This window comes from Bidens hawaiensis, unplaced genomic scaffold, assembly GCF_021521415.1.
Source record: "Bidens hawaiensis isolate Kalapana, Puna unplaced genomic scaffold, B.hawaiensis_p1.1 tig00007984_1, whole genome shotgun sequence".
In the NCBI taxonomy this organism is placed as follows: Eukaryota; Viridiplantae; Streptophyta; class Magnoliopsida; order Asterales; family Asteraceae; genus Bidens; species Bidens hawaiensis.
The window spans coordinates 537,916-554,286 of record NW_027491558.1 but is presented as its reverse complement, the minus strand read 5'-3'; the positions used below and the strand labels follow the sequence as shown (position 1 = coordinate 554,286).

Sequence of the window (16,371 nt, the reverse complement as noted above, 5' to 3'; positions counted from 1 at the left end):
TTTAATTTTGAGCTCGATTAATTTTAACGACAGTAACATTAAAATAAACATAAAATTCCTTCTTTTAATTATATATTATCAATATCGGGTAGGAGTGTGTACAAACAAACTAAAATTATTTTAATAAAATACTTTACCAGAACAGTAGAATTTTATTTTAATCGTCTTTAATTATTCATTATCGTCTTCATTTCTTCATTATCAACTTAAATTCTTCAATCGTCCTCGTATTTTACATGTTTCCGTTATCGTCTTCTTCACCTGATAGGCCGGAAGATAGTCCTTCCTTCACCCATTCTTCATGAATGGGTTATTCAATCGCAATTTTGTCTTCGTGGTTTGTTTGGTCTTGTATACGATCCCCTTTGTCAAAGTGATCCTTTAGACAAATGCGCATCTCTAATGATTCAGAAGTGAGTTTTGTTTCTTCGTAACGATTAAAGAGAAAAAACAGATTCCGAAGCTACTATGGAAGCTTGGATGGTTAGTAAAGCACATGCTATAGTTGATATCAATTTAAAATATAACTAGATTTATATCATTTTAATATATAACTAGTATTTAGGACCCGTACTACGCGACGACAAGACTATTCAGCTGAGAAAAAAGATATCTACACTTGTTCGGTTCATTGCGATGGCTCAATTCTAAATTAAAAAGAACGTAATGTAGATCCGTGTAAACATAACAAACATAAATTTATGATTTTATTTGTCTACCACATCTATTTTAATGTTTATTTCTTATAGTTTATAAATTATCTAATTATATAGTGGTGGTATTAAGTGTTATTGATTGAATGGTATTGATGAAAACACCAATTGAAAAAAAATGAATAGTAATTTTGTGAGAGAAACATTACATATACATGCATATACACAAAAAATTTGTTAAAAGTTTTACCTATCGTCTCAAGTTTTACAGACCGAATAAACATCGTTTAAATATGTTATTTTTTTGGTGTGTTGGTTTTTATTAATTCCAACTATCATCTTTTTATTGCTACCGGTCCAAGTAACGAATTGGCTGATGAGGATCCCATATTTTATCATATTTGTTTTCAACGGTCCACGACTAACAAAATGCGCATTCTAGGTTGCTCTCACAAACTAATTGTTCATATCTTAACAAGTGGCAGAGACCAAGATTGCAAACTAGATCGCTCTCACAAACTAGTTTTGCTTCAAATTAAAGGTTTTCCAAAATTCTTTTCAAACAGTGTTACAAACTTATTTGGGGTTGCCAACAAGAGTGGTCTTAGGTTTTAAGGGGTTGGGAGAAAATATGATAAAAATGATTAAAATAATAAAGAAACCAAAAAGAAAGATACACCCTTGACTTCGCGTTAAAAAACTAACCAAGTTAGCAAAATGGACGACGATGACAATAAATGGAAAATCTCAATGATCTTATTGCAAAAAATAATCTATTTGGACGAAAATCGCACTTTTGACCAAACCTCAAGAACGATACTGACACTTTACTCTTTTAAATTTAAAAAATATTTACGACCTTGGCCCCTCATATTTACCCATATATATATATTAATTTCGATTTAAAGAAACCCCCCTCCCCAACACCAATGACCTTAATTTTTTTACTTTAATAGTTTGAGTATGATGGTGTTATAGTCTTTCACAATTAAAAAAGAGTGTTACAAGTTATGTAGCGGTGTTCACGGCCCGGTTTTAATTAAACGTTTCAAAAGAAACCATAAACACCTGTTAACGAGAGTTAGCAAAGAACGCTGGCAAGCAGCAAAGAATTAAGAGTTTAGGGGGTGTTTGGTACAGAGAATGGAATTGTAGAGAAATGGAATAGAGAAATGGAATTGCAGAGAAAGGGAATTGGTCTGGAGAATGAGAATTGACTGTTTTGTTTGGTAGTACAGAGATTTCAGTAGAGAAATATAGCTGAGAATCATTTCTCTTGCTTGGTACATAGAAAATAAACAGAGAATTATATCAACTTTATCATTAGCACAAGTATTTTTTTCATAACAAATATTTATTAAAAAGTAAAAAACATATAAAAAGATGCATAAATTCCAACCAAAATATGCATTGATCAAACCAATTCACATACAAAACATAGTTTTTAAGCAAAAAACATCAACCATAGTTAAAACCAATTCACATACAAAACATACTTCAACCATACACAACTATCCCATTGAACCATCGGTATACAACTCGACCATCTCAATTTTCTCTTCTATTGTCAATGCAAGAAAAGAACGTCCTAGATCCACATCTTTACCAATCAAATGAGCTGCTTTGAGGCACATCACCTTGCACTATCCTCTGAGCTAGCCTGTCAAATGCAGTAGAGTAAATTAAGGCTTCAAGTCTTCATTGTCTTCTTGTGGTTTTACAAAAAGGTATTATCTTAGTAACTTACCCTTCAGAAATTGCAGTCTTTCCAACACCTGGTTCACCAATGAGCACAGGATTGTTCTTGGTTCTTCTTGAGAGAATCTGGATGCATCTGCGTATTTCATCATCTCTTCCAATAACAGGGTCAAGCTTTCCTTCTCTAGCCATGGCAGTTAAATCTTTACCATACTTCTCTAATGATTCATACTTCCCTTCAGGATCTGAAGTTCAAAAACATATTAGGATCACTTGGATTAACAAGAACATATGATCAAACATGAATAAACTGTATATACCCTGGTCTATTACTGTTTGCTTTCCTCTGATTGATTCTATTGCATTCTTTAACGTTTTCAATGAGATTTGAAACTCCTTGAACAATTGTTTCCCAAATCGGTTATCTTGCACAAAACCAAGCACCAGATGCTCAATAGAAACAAATGAGTCACCATACTCTTTCTTGTAATCCCTAGCTCTCTGCATCAGGCCTTCCAAATCTCGCCCTAACACTGAGCCTGCTGACTCACTAATAACCTGCCATATAAAGTAACCAAGGTGAGAGCATGCAACAGCTTAAGTGTCATATAATTATTAATACAGAACGCCGTATCTATCACCTTTGGTTGGCGCTGAATGAACTTATCAGTGGCTTCTAGGAGGCGTGTATTATCCACACCAGCCTTGGAGAATATCCTGCGAGCTAGCCTGTTCTTCTGTTCCAGCTGAGCTTTCATTAAATGCTCAGTCTCCACAATCTGATGCTTGTTCTCCTTTGCAACTTCAGGAGAAGACACAATTGCTTGCCATGCCATCTCTGTGAATTCTTGTTGAGTAATCTGTGAATACAATTGTCCCATTGTCAATAAGTATATCATGGAAAATATCAACTATCCATCTACCTATTCTATTAAATATACATTATACTTAAGGCTGTAAAAAACTGAACAAGGTCTTGGTCATGCCCGTCCCATTAAGCTTTTATTGGGCAAGCAAATAATCCACGAACACCTAACCGAACGAAACTTTTAGCTCGTGTTCGTTCATTCACGAACACAAATGAACAGACATAAATTTTTTTTGATTTGGCTAACTGAGAATGATCAATGACAACTGTTCGGTCCGGCTATCAAGTTTGTGTTGGTGTTTTTCTTAACATTCATATTCATATGTTAATTTACATATAAACTTATCGCATAATACTCAAATATAATTGTGTTTCATAGTTAATAATTTTGCTTAAATTTATATGGTAAGACTAGACAAGTCATGAAAACTATATAAACCCTTTAATGAACAAACATAAACAAAGAAACATTAACAAAAAACGGACGTAAACTAACACCTTCTCAAATGTTCACAAACACAATTGAATAAACATGGCTCTGTTCATGCTCGTTCGTTTAATGAATCAAACGAAATTCCTTGTCCATGCTCCTTCATTCATTAAATGAAACAAACTTCCCGTAAAACAATTCACGAACAGTTCATTTCCAGTCCTAATTATAGTTTTAAGGAAGTCAAATTCAGTTTCTATCATTCATTCAACTATTAATTAGTCCCTAATTCCCTAACTATGCTAAACTCCACATAATATCCTTAATCCAATCAATCCTAATCATCGATTCAATTAACAATTAACAGCAAAACAGTATAATAATAATAATATATTACCCTGCCATTGGACGAAGCATCACACCGAACAACAAACGACGATCGATACCTCTTGCCGCCAAATATACCACCGGTACCAGCTCGCAACAAAGCCTCGTTACACCTACTACTCTTCAATTTGAACGAGCGTAGAGTAATTCGTCTAGGTCTAGCAAACGAGTTGACGGAGACTGACGGCTGAGCAAACGACGCCGTTTTATCGGAGCAAACGGATGACGGCGGAAGGTGGAGGAGTCCAACGCCGGAAAATGACGCCATATGTAGTAGTGTGAATGAATGAATCTGGTGAATGAATGGAAGAATAATTAAAGTGTGTAGATAGAGAGATTGAGTGAGAATATGGCAAAGGAGGAAAATGGGAGAAATGAACGTCGAGAAATCCAATTCTCCGTTTTTGTTAGAGAAACAAAATCAGAGAAATGGAAATGGTTTATTTCCATTTCTCACCTCTTTCTTTCATAAACAAACAAGAGAATTCTTTCCAATTCCATTTCTCACCCCTCAATTCCCTCTGCCAAACACCCTTAGTGTTTCGTGTACCGGAATTGTAAGCTCAAACTCTTTCTCTTTACCAAAATGTATGACAGTAATTTCGATTCCTTGCTTCTCGCTTTTTGTCCGGCAAAATCCGTTTAGGTTTAACCCTAATTTTAATAATAGAAAAAAATTATCAAGATTTATTTACTAGTTTTGAACTTTTGGAATATGAATTGCTATTTACATACATATTCATGCACCTGTAAGTAAGTCTTCTTTTTTACATATAATCATGAATCAGGAGACACCATTGCCCGTATTCTAAAGTTGACCAGTTGGGGATTGGGGACTCAACATGGTGAAGTTTTCCTATTCTTATTACAAATCCTTGCAGCTCTTGTGGAACGAGGTATAACCATAAATTGGTTTGTTAATTATTATTATTCATGTGAAGTCAATCAATAAGGTTAATTTGTTAATTATAACTTGATTAGGTAAAGCCTCTGAGTGGACTGCTGAAGCAGTTGGATATGGTGCTGTTAAGTAAGTTTATCATGTTGTTATTATTATTATTATTTATACCATGGTTATTATGCTCATGCTATTAGCACCAATACATTTATTACTGCAACAAGTTGTATTGTTTTGACTACTTGTGTTCTCAACAGGTATGCAGACCTAAAGAATAACAGACTGACCAATTACACGTTCAATTTTGATCAGATGCTTAATGACAAGGTGCGCTTAATGATTTTCTTCCATTTCTATTATGTTCATGTATTAATTTGAAACCGTGACACTGTTCTTGTTTCTTACCTGCTCTATATTTTTGATACATAGGGTAACACTGCAGTATATCTGCTGTATGCACATGCTCGAATATGTTCGATTATCAGAAAATCTGGTAAAGACACAGAGGAGTTGAAAAGGGTAAGAGTTTAATTTTTATTTTGAGTTTTTGAAATAGAAAATCGACTTTATGACTGGATTTAAATGTTTGTGACAGGAGGGGCAAATACTATTACATACAGACGATGAACGCAAGCTGGGATTGCATTTGCTCCGGTTTGCAGAGGTAAGAAATGAACCAAAATCAAGCATCTTTGTTTAGTTTTAAGTACCGGTCAAAGATCTGATTTAATTTGTTTTTTAGGCTGTCGAAGAGGCGTGCACAAATTTGTTACCAAATGTCCTATGTGAATATGTATATGATTTATCCGAGAAGTTTACTAGTTTCTACTCAGAGTGCAAGGTATAGTATACTTTGTAGAGAAAATTTTATTCTATAGAATCTTGTTTACTATATAAATGAGTTGGATATTGGGCAGGTTGTCGGGTCTGCTGAGGAAACGAGCAGATTATTGCTGTGTGAGGCAACTGCAGTGGTGATGAGGAAATGCTTTCATCTTTTGGGCATTACCCGTCTACAAAATCTAATAACTAGTTTTACTTAATCTGAAGTAGAAGTTGTGTGAATATTGTTTTGAATAGTAACTTTAATGGCTGACTTTGTAAAATGTTGATCAACCAGCGGCAAGCTCCGTTTCAAACACATTCTCATTAATTTATTGTTAGTGAGTGACGCCGACTGATTTACTGCAATTTGTTATCTTTTCTGACCTTCACAACCACCAGCGCTATGTCGTTCATGGCAGTTGCTAGGACCGTAATCATCAATGTCATGTGGCTCATGGTAGTCGTTAGGACCGTAATAGACATAGTTGTTGAAGCTTTGGAAGAAGGTACAGTTGTTTTTTTTTTGAAAGAGGTATGATGGCTACTTATCAAACTTATAACACCAAACTTGTTACTTTTCAGTTCCCATGTTAGCATTAAAAACAATAGATATGAGATATCACTTCATATTAAAAGATAGAGGACCACTAAGTGTAAAACCAAAACCAACCAATCCAATTGATAATTATGACTTAATATTAAGGAACCGATAATTGAGGTGATATCGAAGCAGATAAATGAGGCTCCTTTATTCTTTTATTATCCAACTTGTTTCCATTTTTGGAAGGAAATAGTTTGGTATATGTGTGTTCACATACTTGTATGAATAATTTGTTTTAGTCAAGGGTGGCATTTTCGTATGAGACAAAAGCCTTGATGGGTCGGAGTCAAGAACATGTTAAGATTTGTTAATAATACAAACAAAGCCAAGGAAAACAGGACCACCACATTTTGTAAAGTTGAACATGTTACTTTACCATCAAACCAATTAACTTCTGCCACAGTGGTCCACTTGAGACAAGACTATACGTACATTGTTTATATCATCTACATGTGATCATGACCCCACACCTTCCACTTACATGCATTTTGTTAATACAACTTAGAAATTAAAAGCGAATTAAATCTGACAAAAATACAAGGGTGTGCAACAAACCGACAATCTAAAACAAAAACTGACGGTTTGGTTTTATGCATTTATAAAAAGTTAAAAACCGAACTGAACTGAACCAAATTTCTAGATTTCTATTTTTTTAGTTTTTATTTTAAGTAATTTATAAGAATTTAATATATATTTAACTCAAATACTTTTGATGAAATGTATAATATTTTATTAGTTAACAATTAAAAAAATTATTTCTATCTAGATTCGTTATTTTCGACAAACTTTCTTTTCGGCCTAAACTTTTCGAAAAACCAAAACCGAACGGTTTTAAAAATTTCAAAAACCGAAGTTTTGATTTTCGGTTTGGTTTTAGCACGAAACTGCATATCCAAGTTGCAATACACAAAGGTAAATAACTAAATTGAAATAAGTTGCAATAAAAGAAATGCATTGATACACCGCACAAGATCAACGTTAAGCGGTTTCATGATTAACAATAAGTGACAACTGATTACACAGAGAAAAAAAACACATCATGAACCATGTGCGGTTGGTTGATTATCTATATCCTAGTTATTAAGAGAGACGTCGAGAATCAACGATTTGGTCTTTACAGCAAACCACACAGAAAATCTTAACACGAGGTAAAAAGAACATGTTTTACCTTAAAATCTCGGAAGCTACAAGATTTCGTCCATCGGGTTGGAATAAAAGCGATTGAAAAGCTGAAATTCTTGGACCTGAGTGTTGGAGGAACTACTCGTTTTATTGGGTAAGGTGGGCACGTGCGGGTCAATGGACTGCTGCTCAGTTTGCCAGTAGTCAGGTGATGAAAGCGGCAAACCTTGGAGTTGGGGAACGGTTTGCAACCCGGGTTGAACCATGAACAAGTTATCAGAGCCCATGGGCTGGGAGTGGTCGAGCCTGATTAAATCCGGCTCGTATAGACCCCATGAATTATCTGACAGAAGAGAGAGAGCACGGAGTGCATCTGCATTTGGTAGCAAGAACTCCTTGAAACCTGCATCATGAACAATAATAATAATAATAACATAACGGTCGACAATTTACTCGCGCAATCAGTAAATATAATGTCAAAACGAACCTTGATCAAGAACCTCGGTGCTTGTGCCCTTTGATGGCACGGGTCTGCCGAAAGATATAGTAGGCGTATTGATAGCGTTTGGCAACTGGGATATACCATCAAGGATTCCAGATTGTTTGGTTTTCATTGTGGCTATGGAGTATGCCGAGTTTAAATTATTTTTCCATGTTGAACTCATACCAGGTCTAGTTTGAAAGCTCAATTGTTGTCGGCTAGCTGCATATGTGAAGAATTATATATATAAAAAAAAATAAAATTTAATATGCTACATATATTGTATCCTTGAAAATATAAATTAAAGATGAAAGTATGTACCATAAAATGATGAAGATAGGTTTGTTGAGTCAAACTGTATTATCTCCTGCTGTGGTTTCCGGCGTCTTGCATTATGACCAGAAAGTCGTCTGCGACAGCTGCGTTTCTTCTCATCAAACTCTGCCAAACTGTGAAATCTATGCCAATCATAGAAAAACAATTATCAGATGAAAAGTAACAAAACGCATCAAAGCAGTCAAATGAAAGACCAACATAAACAAGTTACGGTTGGTTCTAAACAAGTCGAATGCATAGCCGTTTAATAAACGACCCTATGAAGCCGTGTTCACCTGCTACACTGTTGGCAGAAACGGCGTTCAAGGCCCGACACGACAACTTTTGGACTCTTGGAATGATTTTCACACACCCTATGTTTCCTATGATACTCTTTAGCAGACGAAAGATCAAGATTGCATCCCTCAACTTGACAATGCAAAAACGGTGCACTTTGGTGAGATGATTTAGCTTTTTTCCCTGAAGACAATACAGGCAGTAAAGCAATATCCGAGACGGACGAACTTTTAGAGTTACTATTTTCAAAATACGTCCTTTTACCAAGTTTCAAACCGATAAATGGTTCACCCGAGCTAACCGAACCTTCCAATAATGAAGATTTTCCATTAACCTCAGCTCCTATAACTTCACCATACACGAACTGTTGTCTCTCTTTTAATGAAGATCCGGTTGAAGCCGATATTGAACTTTTTGCAGATGAGTAGTTTGCCACGTCAGACGCAGAAGATTAAAAGATTCATTCATGTCTTCTTCTTCCCAATTGGTTGATTTTAGCTTCTTAGGAGTTGTGTTGTCATGGCTTCTCCATTCCCATTTTGTATTCCAATCCATGTTCGGAAAATAATTTAATTTGTTTCTCACTCGGTTTTCTTACATTGAGTGCAAGTAAGTTCTTGATCTGCAACGATTAAAACAAAGTTTTATACAACTTAATTTAACCTTAAGCATAGTTGCCAATGGTGGTCACTATAGCATGCTACATAGCGAAGCGAAGTGGCGTTTTTTTATCTTTTTTTTTTAAATAAAGAATTAATTTCATATATACCGAAGCAAAACTTAAAATATCATACATGCCCTTACAAAATAATTAAAATATCATATATGTCCTTAAAAATAGTTAAAAGTATCATATATAACCAAATCGTCTCTCATCACTTCTTAAAAATGCAAACCATTCAAAGGTTAATCGCATCGAACGGCCTACATTGTAAATCTTTTATCGCATCTAATAGAACGAGACTAATATGGTCATTTTTAGACAGTTTTTAATGAATTTGGTATATATGATATATTAATAACTTTTTCAGGGCATATATGATTCCAAGTTTGATGTTTCTTTTATTAAGCATAAAGTATGAACTCGATCAAAGGTTTGGTATTCATCGCTATCGCTACATAGCACATAGGCAGTTTGTCGCTAAGGACAACTATTATTATTATCATAAGTACAACTAATAGCTACCTTGAAAGTGCAAGAGAAGGTTATGTGTACATCATGACTATTATTGACTCTCATGTCACATCTTTTATCCCAACCTCATATTATAGGTAAAATGTTAATAATAATAATAATAATCATAATAAATAAATAAAACAAATAAGTAATGATATTATTCCCCACATGACATGTATGTGTCATTTTCCCAGCAGAGTAATAGCAAGCAATATTCATTATCTGATTATCCCTATCACAAATCTAACCAGTTCATTAAATTAAATTAATTCACTTCACAAAACAGTATTATTAAATTATTAAACTTTTTCTTATTTTAGCTTAAAAATCATTACACCCAGAAAAATAATAATAATCTGCTTCACCAAAACTGGAAACTTTAATCCTTAATTAATACAAGTATCAGATACCGTTAAATGTTGAATAAATTTCCAATTTTTTTTTAACCAAAAAAATTAATTTTTTTTGGTACAAAATCAAATACCTAGGGTTTGGTGAACTGGGTATTAATCAAAAACAAAAAAGATTCAATAAATCAATCGGAATTGAGAGATAAAGTACGAATCTTGACCGTACAGTACATGTAGAAAGAACTAGTAATAATAATAATAATAAAATGAATTGAAGGTGAAATTGGTGATTTGGTGAAAAGGGTATTTAGGGAAATTGGAAGTTACCATTAGTCTGCAGCATAGCCGGAAGAAAGCTTGAAGATTGATTGAATATTATTATTAGGTTACTGAGTGTAGAGAGAGAAAGTGTGGGTGTTTTAGAGAGAGAAACTAGACTGGTTGAATTGTGTGTGTGGGTGGGAAAATGAAAAGCATAATAAGAGCAAAGTTTTGGTTTAAACCTTTGGGAAATGTTGTTGGCAGTAACAGTCCTCTACAAGGAAAAAGGGTTTATTTTGACCTGTTGGGACGGGTGTGATGGCTGTTTGGTTCACGAATAAATGTTTTAGAATTGAAATTGGAATCTACATAGGATTGGAATATGAGAATTCCTTCTATGTGTTTGGTTATAACTTTCTTTTTTGGAATTGAAATGTAAAAATAGTTGAAAATGACAAAAATGACCTTGAGATAAGAACTAATCAAAATATTCTAACAACAAAGCCCTTTATCTGTGAACTCTAAAACCGCCAGCAATAGTCTCTGGTAATAACCGTCCACCACCACCACCACCACCATTACCCTCTCACTTCAATTTGTCTCTTTCTCGACTCTCTTCTTATATACTCTTTTATCTTTAAATCGATTTTTGCATGCATATTTTGATTTGAAAGACGTGACAGATCTAAAGTCACATGATAGATCTTGCTGGAATTACGTAGGTGTGGCTGAAATTTTGTTGGTGGTGAATTGGTGGTTTCCTGAGAAAATGGTGGTGATGGCAAAGTTGACAAGTGTGAAAAAGAGATTAGGGTTATTTAGGTAATTTTATAAAGATTCCAGACTTTCCTTCGAAGTGGAGGGATTGTGATTCTTATCACCAATGAAATCCAATTCAAATTCTCTCTCTTACCCAACCAAGCATGTCTAATGATGGAATTCAAATTCCAAAGTCCTTGAAATCCTCCAACCAAACAAGCATTAGTCTTGTGTTTGATTATGAAACCGTGTTTTGTGCATATCGGGTATGCGTGTTTGTTTGTTAGAAATAGAAAATAACCGTTCGGGATTTTCAAGGTTATTTTTTTCATATTGTTTTAGTTTTTATATAGTTTCATGAGGATTTGCATAAATGCAATAAAGAAATAAGAGAAATTAAAAATATGAGAAACTGAACATATTTCGTTATCATCATCACTGAAGAAACACCAATCTAACCCCAAGGATGTTAGCCTAGTATCTCAAACGAATGTTGTAAGGATTTTCTGATCTTTATGACCTGCTGTTGATTCAACCTGCAAAACAAGACACCGTGAGCTTTTTACGAGAAGGGAAATGGCTAGGGGGGTTCTTGTTGTAACCATTCTTCGGTGTGAGAACTAGTACTAATGATGGTAATAAATGTTTAGAATAACAAAGTTACGATCTATTTACCATTGGTTTAGCGTGGGTATTTATATCCGAAAAGGTTAAGTAGTTCTAACATGTTCGTACATCATGTATTGGATAAATAAACAAGTATCGCATCACAAAACACGTGAGCAGATTCTGAATTCACAAACAATTTTTAGCATGCAAAGGTGTATTTTATTACCTAAGAAAATCATGGAATTAAATTATAAAAATTTTACCACAGTAACTTAAATGGATTAGATTTCTCAAAATATTTTTATTCTAATTTTCTCTTGCATAAAATAACCACAATAATTCAATCACTACAGATAGGTACAAGCAATTCATCAGATTGTGCTACAAAAAAAATGTTGGCTTGGTTTAGCCACAATACTAAACCAAATCAAGCAAGTCTAATTTGATTAGATTACTAACTCAAATAATGAGCTTCTAGAAGTATAATCATCCCATTTGGATTTGTCATTATCAAGTTATGATTTCGGGAACCAAGATCAAAAAACCCTTTCCCGTAACAGCCTTGACACACGTTTTTTGTAAAATCATAAAACGTAATCAAAATTCGTCCAAAAGTTTACAAAAAATATCCTTTTGGTCAAAGTAGAACATCATGGATTCAAGAATCAATCACAAACAATCAATTGTCATAGAGTTACAGACCAACCTATAAACATGCTTGTGACATCTCTAGGGTTCTACAGCAACTAGCATCATACGCATGATTTATCATTAGTATTACATTGATCGGACATCAAGGGCTTCACAATGACTCATCAAAAACATAAAATAAATGCATAAAACTTACCAACTACTGTTAGGAATGATGAGAATCACTTAAAGACACCAATTACAAGAACAAATATTGAATTAAAGATGATTAGGGTTTGTTGGGGGGGTTTGGGATCGTGAAAGAGGTTGGTATTTTTGTTTTAGTATTACATTAATCCTAATTTACAAGAATGGTCCTTATTTAAGCAAGTTTTGACTTTAAACGAACTTTTAACACAAAACCAGATTATAACGAATCATTGCGACTAAAATACTAACCCAAGTTTATAAAAATAAAGCCTCTTTGTTGTGTCATAAATATTATTTTATAAAAGGCGAAAACGTACAAATTACAAGCAATTGATCTAAATTTCATAAAACAAGCTATGAACTAGACACATAATCATTTAGCATTTAATTTCACATAGATAATATTGTAAACATGTGCTTGAGATATTCTTTTTATATTTTCACCAACATTCGGGTCAGACTCGTGTGTTTCAGTAATTCCCGGAATTAACACTACACGGATGCTTGTGCAATAACTGACACATTTAATTAACCTAATTAAGTGAAATTCATGAATGAATGTTTGAGATAACGGAGTTTGAGTTAAAGGTGTTAACTTGAAATTTCCAGGCATCATCCCTTGTTGAAAGAATTTTCGTCCCAAAAATTGATTGTGTCGCTAAGTAAAGACTTCCCGTCTATATGTATGATTAGAATGAATTAAGTAGACTTCCTATATATAGATTTGTGCTGCTAATGTTTGGTAGTGTTTCAAATGTTTAACAAAAAATTTTTTATTGTCACATCATTCTCTTGTTGAAAGAAATTTTGTTCTGAAATTTTTGATTATAATGTTTTGAAACTATAACCATAGTTTATCGTTAGTAACAGTGTCAGAACGCATGACTATACAAAGAGGCAAGAAATTTCTAGCATGGATGATTATGATGGTGTTTGATGTAATTTGAGATTCAGGTTCGTAAGGTCACTCTCATAATTTATGCCGAGTACCGATTTTTGCAAGGTCAAAGCGGGAGTGAATATGCCTAAGGGGCTAAGATCATTTAATGTTTTGGCCCTAGTCCTCGTCATCAGCATGTCTCTAGTGTTTATATATAGGGTGTACTTGTAAATGCCCAGCTACTTGTAACGTCTGTAAATTTCCGATTTAGCCTTGTAGTGTTACATACACCTTCGGGCTTGACCCGGCTTTCTTCCGAGAGCTCCTGGCCACTCTCGTAAACATTTCTCACTTAACTTTCCACCCAAGTTGCTACTCACTTCATACTGGAGGGACTAGAGTGTAAATTATTGTTTTATAACATAAAACAAACCCTAGCTTCTCTTTTAACCTCACCTGGCCGATCGGACCATCATCAGCTGCTCTAGGCATCCGATTTTCTTTTTCCAGCCAACATTAGGGTGTAAAAATCTAATTCAAGGTAAGTCCCATGTCCCCTCTAGTTTTTTACACCTTAAACCATCCTTATACATCGTGTATTGATCGTTAAACGACTTGTAGTAGACTTGTATGGTGGCTATCCAATTGAGGAATTCAGGGGCTGTTTTGATTAGGGTTTTTGCACCAAAATCTTACTAGGTATGTCACTTACATCATACTAAAATTTCATGGCCAATAGAGGTGTTTAGGTCGGTCAATCGATTTTAGTTCGAAAACTAGGGTTTATCGGGTGTAGGATTGGAAATTGTTGAGTTTGATGCGTTAAGCGATCGGATGACCGGGAGAATCAGTTTGTACAGCCCGGGGGGGGGGGGGGTTAAGGGCTGTGGGAAAATTAATTTTGAGGCTCGAGACTGTTTTGGTTGGTGCTTGATCAATCGAGTCGGCGGTGCGCGAATTTTCGTTTAAACGTTAAAGTAAGAGTTGTAAAAAGGAACCGTCAACCTTGTCCACTCGGGTGACATAATCTTGATGAATGAAAAGATTTAAAATGGAATTTGGTCCATTCGGGGCTGATTCGTTTAACAAATGGTTTTAAGGTTTATTACACGCGCATTCAACCCGATTTGATTATCCTTGGGCCTTGGGCCAAGTGTTAGGCATTGGGCCAAGTTGTTGGGCCTTGGGCTAAGTTGTTGGGCCTTGGGCCAAGTTGTTGGGTCTTGTGTAACACCCCGACCAAAGGCGGATTATACATCGGGGCGCCACATATTGTTTCATTACTCGTGACACTATTGGGTGTCAATATTTAATAAATTTATTCATTCGCGCACGCGCAAAGTAAACACAAATAATATAAATCAATATATTATAAGGCAAAATATTCGAACAACAATAACTTGTCTTGATACATTTTAATCTAGGTCCAAAATAAAGAAAACTTCCTACGTGTCCACAAGCTCCAAAACAGCTACTGCAAACCTGAACATGTGTTAAAATAAACGTCAAACACTTGCGTGTTGGTGAGAAATCAAGTTTAATACAATACATAGATAATCATAAATCTGCGCGCAACATGTGTATGTCTGGTTTTCAACAAGGGTGTAATCTGATCGGGACCAACTCTAAGATTCATAAGACTGCCAGTGCTCACAATTGAGCTCACAAACAAAACAAACTGTGCATGTGTAAACAAAAGAGAAAATCATAAACGATAGTTCTCCCGTGTTCATCTAATGGTACCATGAAAACTGCGGAATAGACCGACAAGACGGTTAATGATCCACACGTACAAATAAACAGCCAAGTCTACGTCCTCAACACATGGGATACTGCGCGACTAAAGTTCATAAACAAGTTTAAGACTCTAAGTTTGTATGAACACATGATCATCCCAAAACATTAAAAGCAAAAAGGGATTAGGTACGAGATTACTCACTTGATAATCGGTGCGGTGTAAGATAAAGCAAGAACCAACTTTAAACAAGCACAAGTTAACCTATAAATAAGATTGTTGTTTTAATGATTTGTTTTAAGTCTTGATTATAAGTTAGCATAATTAATAAGTAAATTATTATATATAATATATATTACCGGAAAACAGGGCAGAACAGGGAGGAAGACGGAGGCAGAGAGGGAGGCGGCAGAGAGAGCAAGGGGCAAGAGAACAGGAGAGATTAAGTGTTTTGTGTGTGTAGTGTTAGGAAAATAATACTATTATTTATAGAGAAACCCTAGGGAACACAATCCCTAGAAAAAGGGGAAAAGATCTCAAAAAGCAAAAGATTCCAAAAGCAAAAGATATCAAAAGATATGGCAGCTGCAGGGGGCAAGATAAAGCTGTCAGGGAACAGTAAAAAGGCATGGGCGGTTCAGAAAAAGGTACTGGTCAAGCATGGCAAAAGCAGATCTCAAAAGATTATGTCAGTCACTTTATCTGTCAACCAATGGGGTTGGTGCGCATGCTGCGCCGAAAGTAACTTTTCAGACATAAAGCAGATTAGGTCAACAGCTCAAAAGATAAGACAGCACAAAAGCAAACGGCTAGATTTAAACAGAAGAAAACTCGAAGGATTCAGCGTGAGAAGGCTAAGGCGCGAAGGCAGACACAGAAGGTCAAGAGAGCGCGAGCGCGAAGGCAGACAGAAACAACCTTAACGCGTCGCGGAAAGAACTTCATTTCTAAGCGCGCCGCGGGAAGAATCACATTCCTTAGCGCGCCGCGGGAGGAACTAAAATTCCTAGCGCGCCGCGGGAAGAACTATAATTCTTCGCGCGTCGAGGGATGAACTACAATACTTAGCGCGCTGCGAGAAGAATTACAATTCTTAGCGCGCTGCGAGAAGAGTTCGTCTCGCGTATCGCAGGAACAGATGGTCTTCACGCAGGCTTCCTTGTAAGGGGTCTGGCGCGTGGAGCT

General features: G+C 35.3%; 2 protein-coding genes and 1 pseudogene across 3 annotated transcripts; 1 reads left to right on the top strand and 2 right to left on the bottom strand.

Moving 5' to 3' along the window:
• Positions 1 to 2,255: 2,255 nt before the first annotated feature.
• On the bottom strand, positions 2,256 to 3,109 carry LOC143636508 (chaperone protein ClpB2, chloroplastic-like). The gene is made up of 4 exons (XM_077104085.1): positions 2,993 to 3,109; positions 2,672 to 2,909; positions 2,401 to 2,596; positions 2,256 to 2,313 (listed from the first exon to the last, which is right to left on the bottom strand). The coding sequence occupies exons 1-4, from the start codon at positions 3,107 to 3,109 to the stop codon at positions 2,256 to 2,258; spliced, it is 609 nt and encodes a 202-aa protein (XP_076960200.1).
• Positions 3,110 to 4,622: 1,513 nt separating this feature from the next.
• LOC143636507 (arginine--tRNA ligase, chloroplastic/mitochondrial-like) lies at positions 4,623 to 5,977 on the top strand. Its single transcript, XM_077104084.1, has 8 exons — positions 4,623 to 4,632; positions 4,825 to 4,932; positions 5,018 to 5,066; positions 5,192 to 5,261; positions 5,364 to 5,453; positions 5,530 to 5,598; positions 5,677 to 5,775; positions 5,852 to 5,977. Exons 1-8 carry the CDS (start codon positions 4,623 to 4,625, stop codon positions 5,975 to 5,977), a joined length of 621 nt encoding a protein of 206 aa, XP_076960199.1.
• Positions 5,978 to 7,515: 1,538 nt separating this feature from the next.
• Positions 7,516 to 10,486, bottom strand: LOC143636526 (squamosa promoter-binding-like protein 12; annotated as a pseudogene). Its single transcript, XR_013154253.1, has 5 exons — positions 10,430 to 10,486; positions 8,575 to 9,197; positions 8,285 to 8,421; positions 7,970 to 8,185; positions 7,516 to 7,885 (listed from the first exon to the last, which is right to left on the bottom strand). The product of XR_013154253.1 is annotated as a squamosa promoter-binding-like protein 12 (transcript).
• Positions 10,487 to 16,371: the final 5,885 nt, after the last annotated feature.

Coding starts and splice junctions, on each gene's coding strand:
- LOC143636508 (XM_077104085.1), bottom strand. CDS start 3,109: ATGAAAGCTCAGCTGGAACAGAAGAACAGGCTAGCTCGCAGGATATTC. Junction 2,910..2,992: donor TCATTCAGCGCCAACCAAAG/GTGATAGATACG, acceptor TTTATATGGCAG/GTTATTAGTGAGTCAGCAGG. Junction 2,597..2,671: donor GCAAACAGTAATAGACCAGG/GTATATACAGTT, acceptor TTTGAACTTCAG/ATCCTGAAGGGAAGTATGAA.
- LOC143636507 (XM_077104084.1), top strand. Junction 5,262..5,363: donor ATCAGATGCTTAATGACAAG/GTGCGCTTAATG, acceptor TTTGATACATAG/GGTAACACTGCAGTATATCT. Junction 5,454..5,529: donor ACACAGAGGAGTTGAAAAGG/GTAAGAGTTTAA, acceptor TGTTTGTGACAG/GAGGGGCAAATACTATTACA.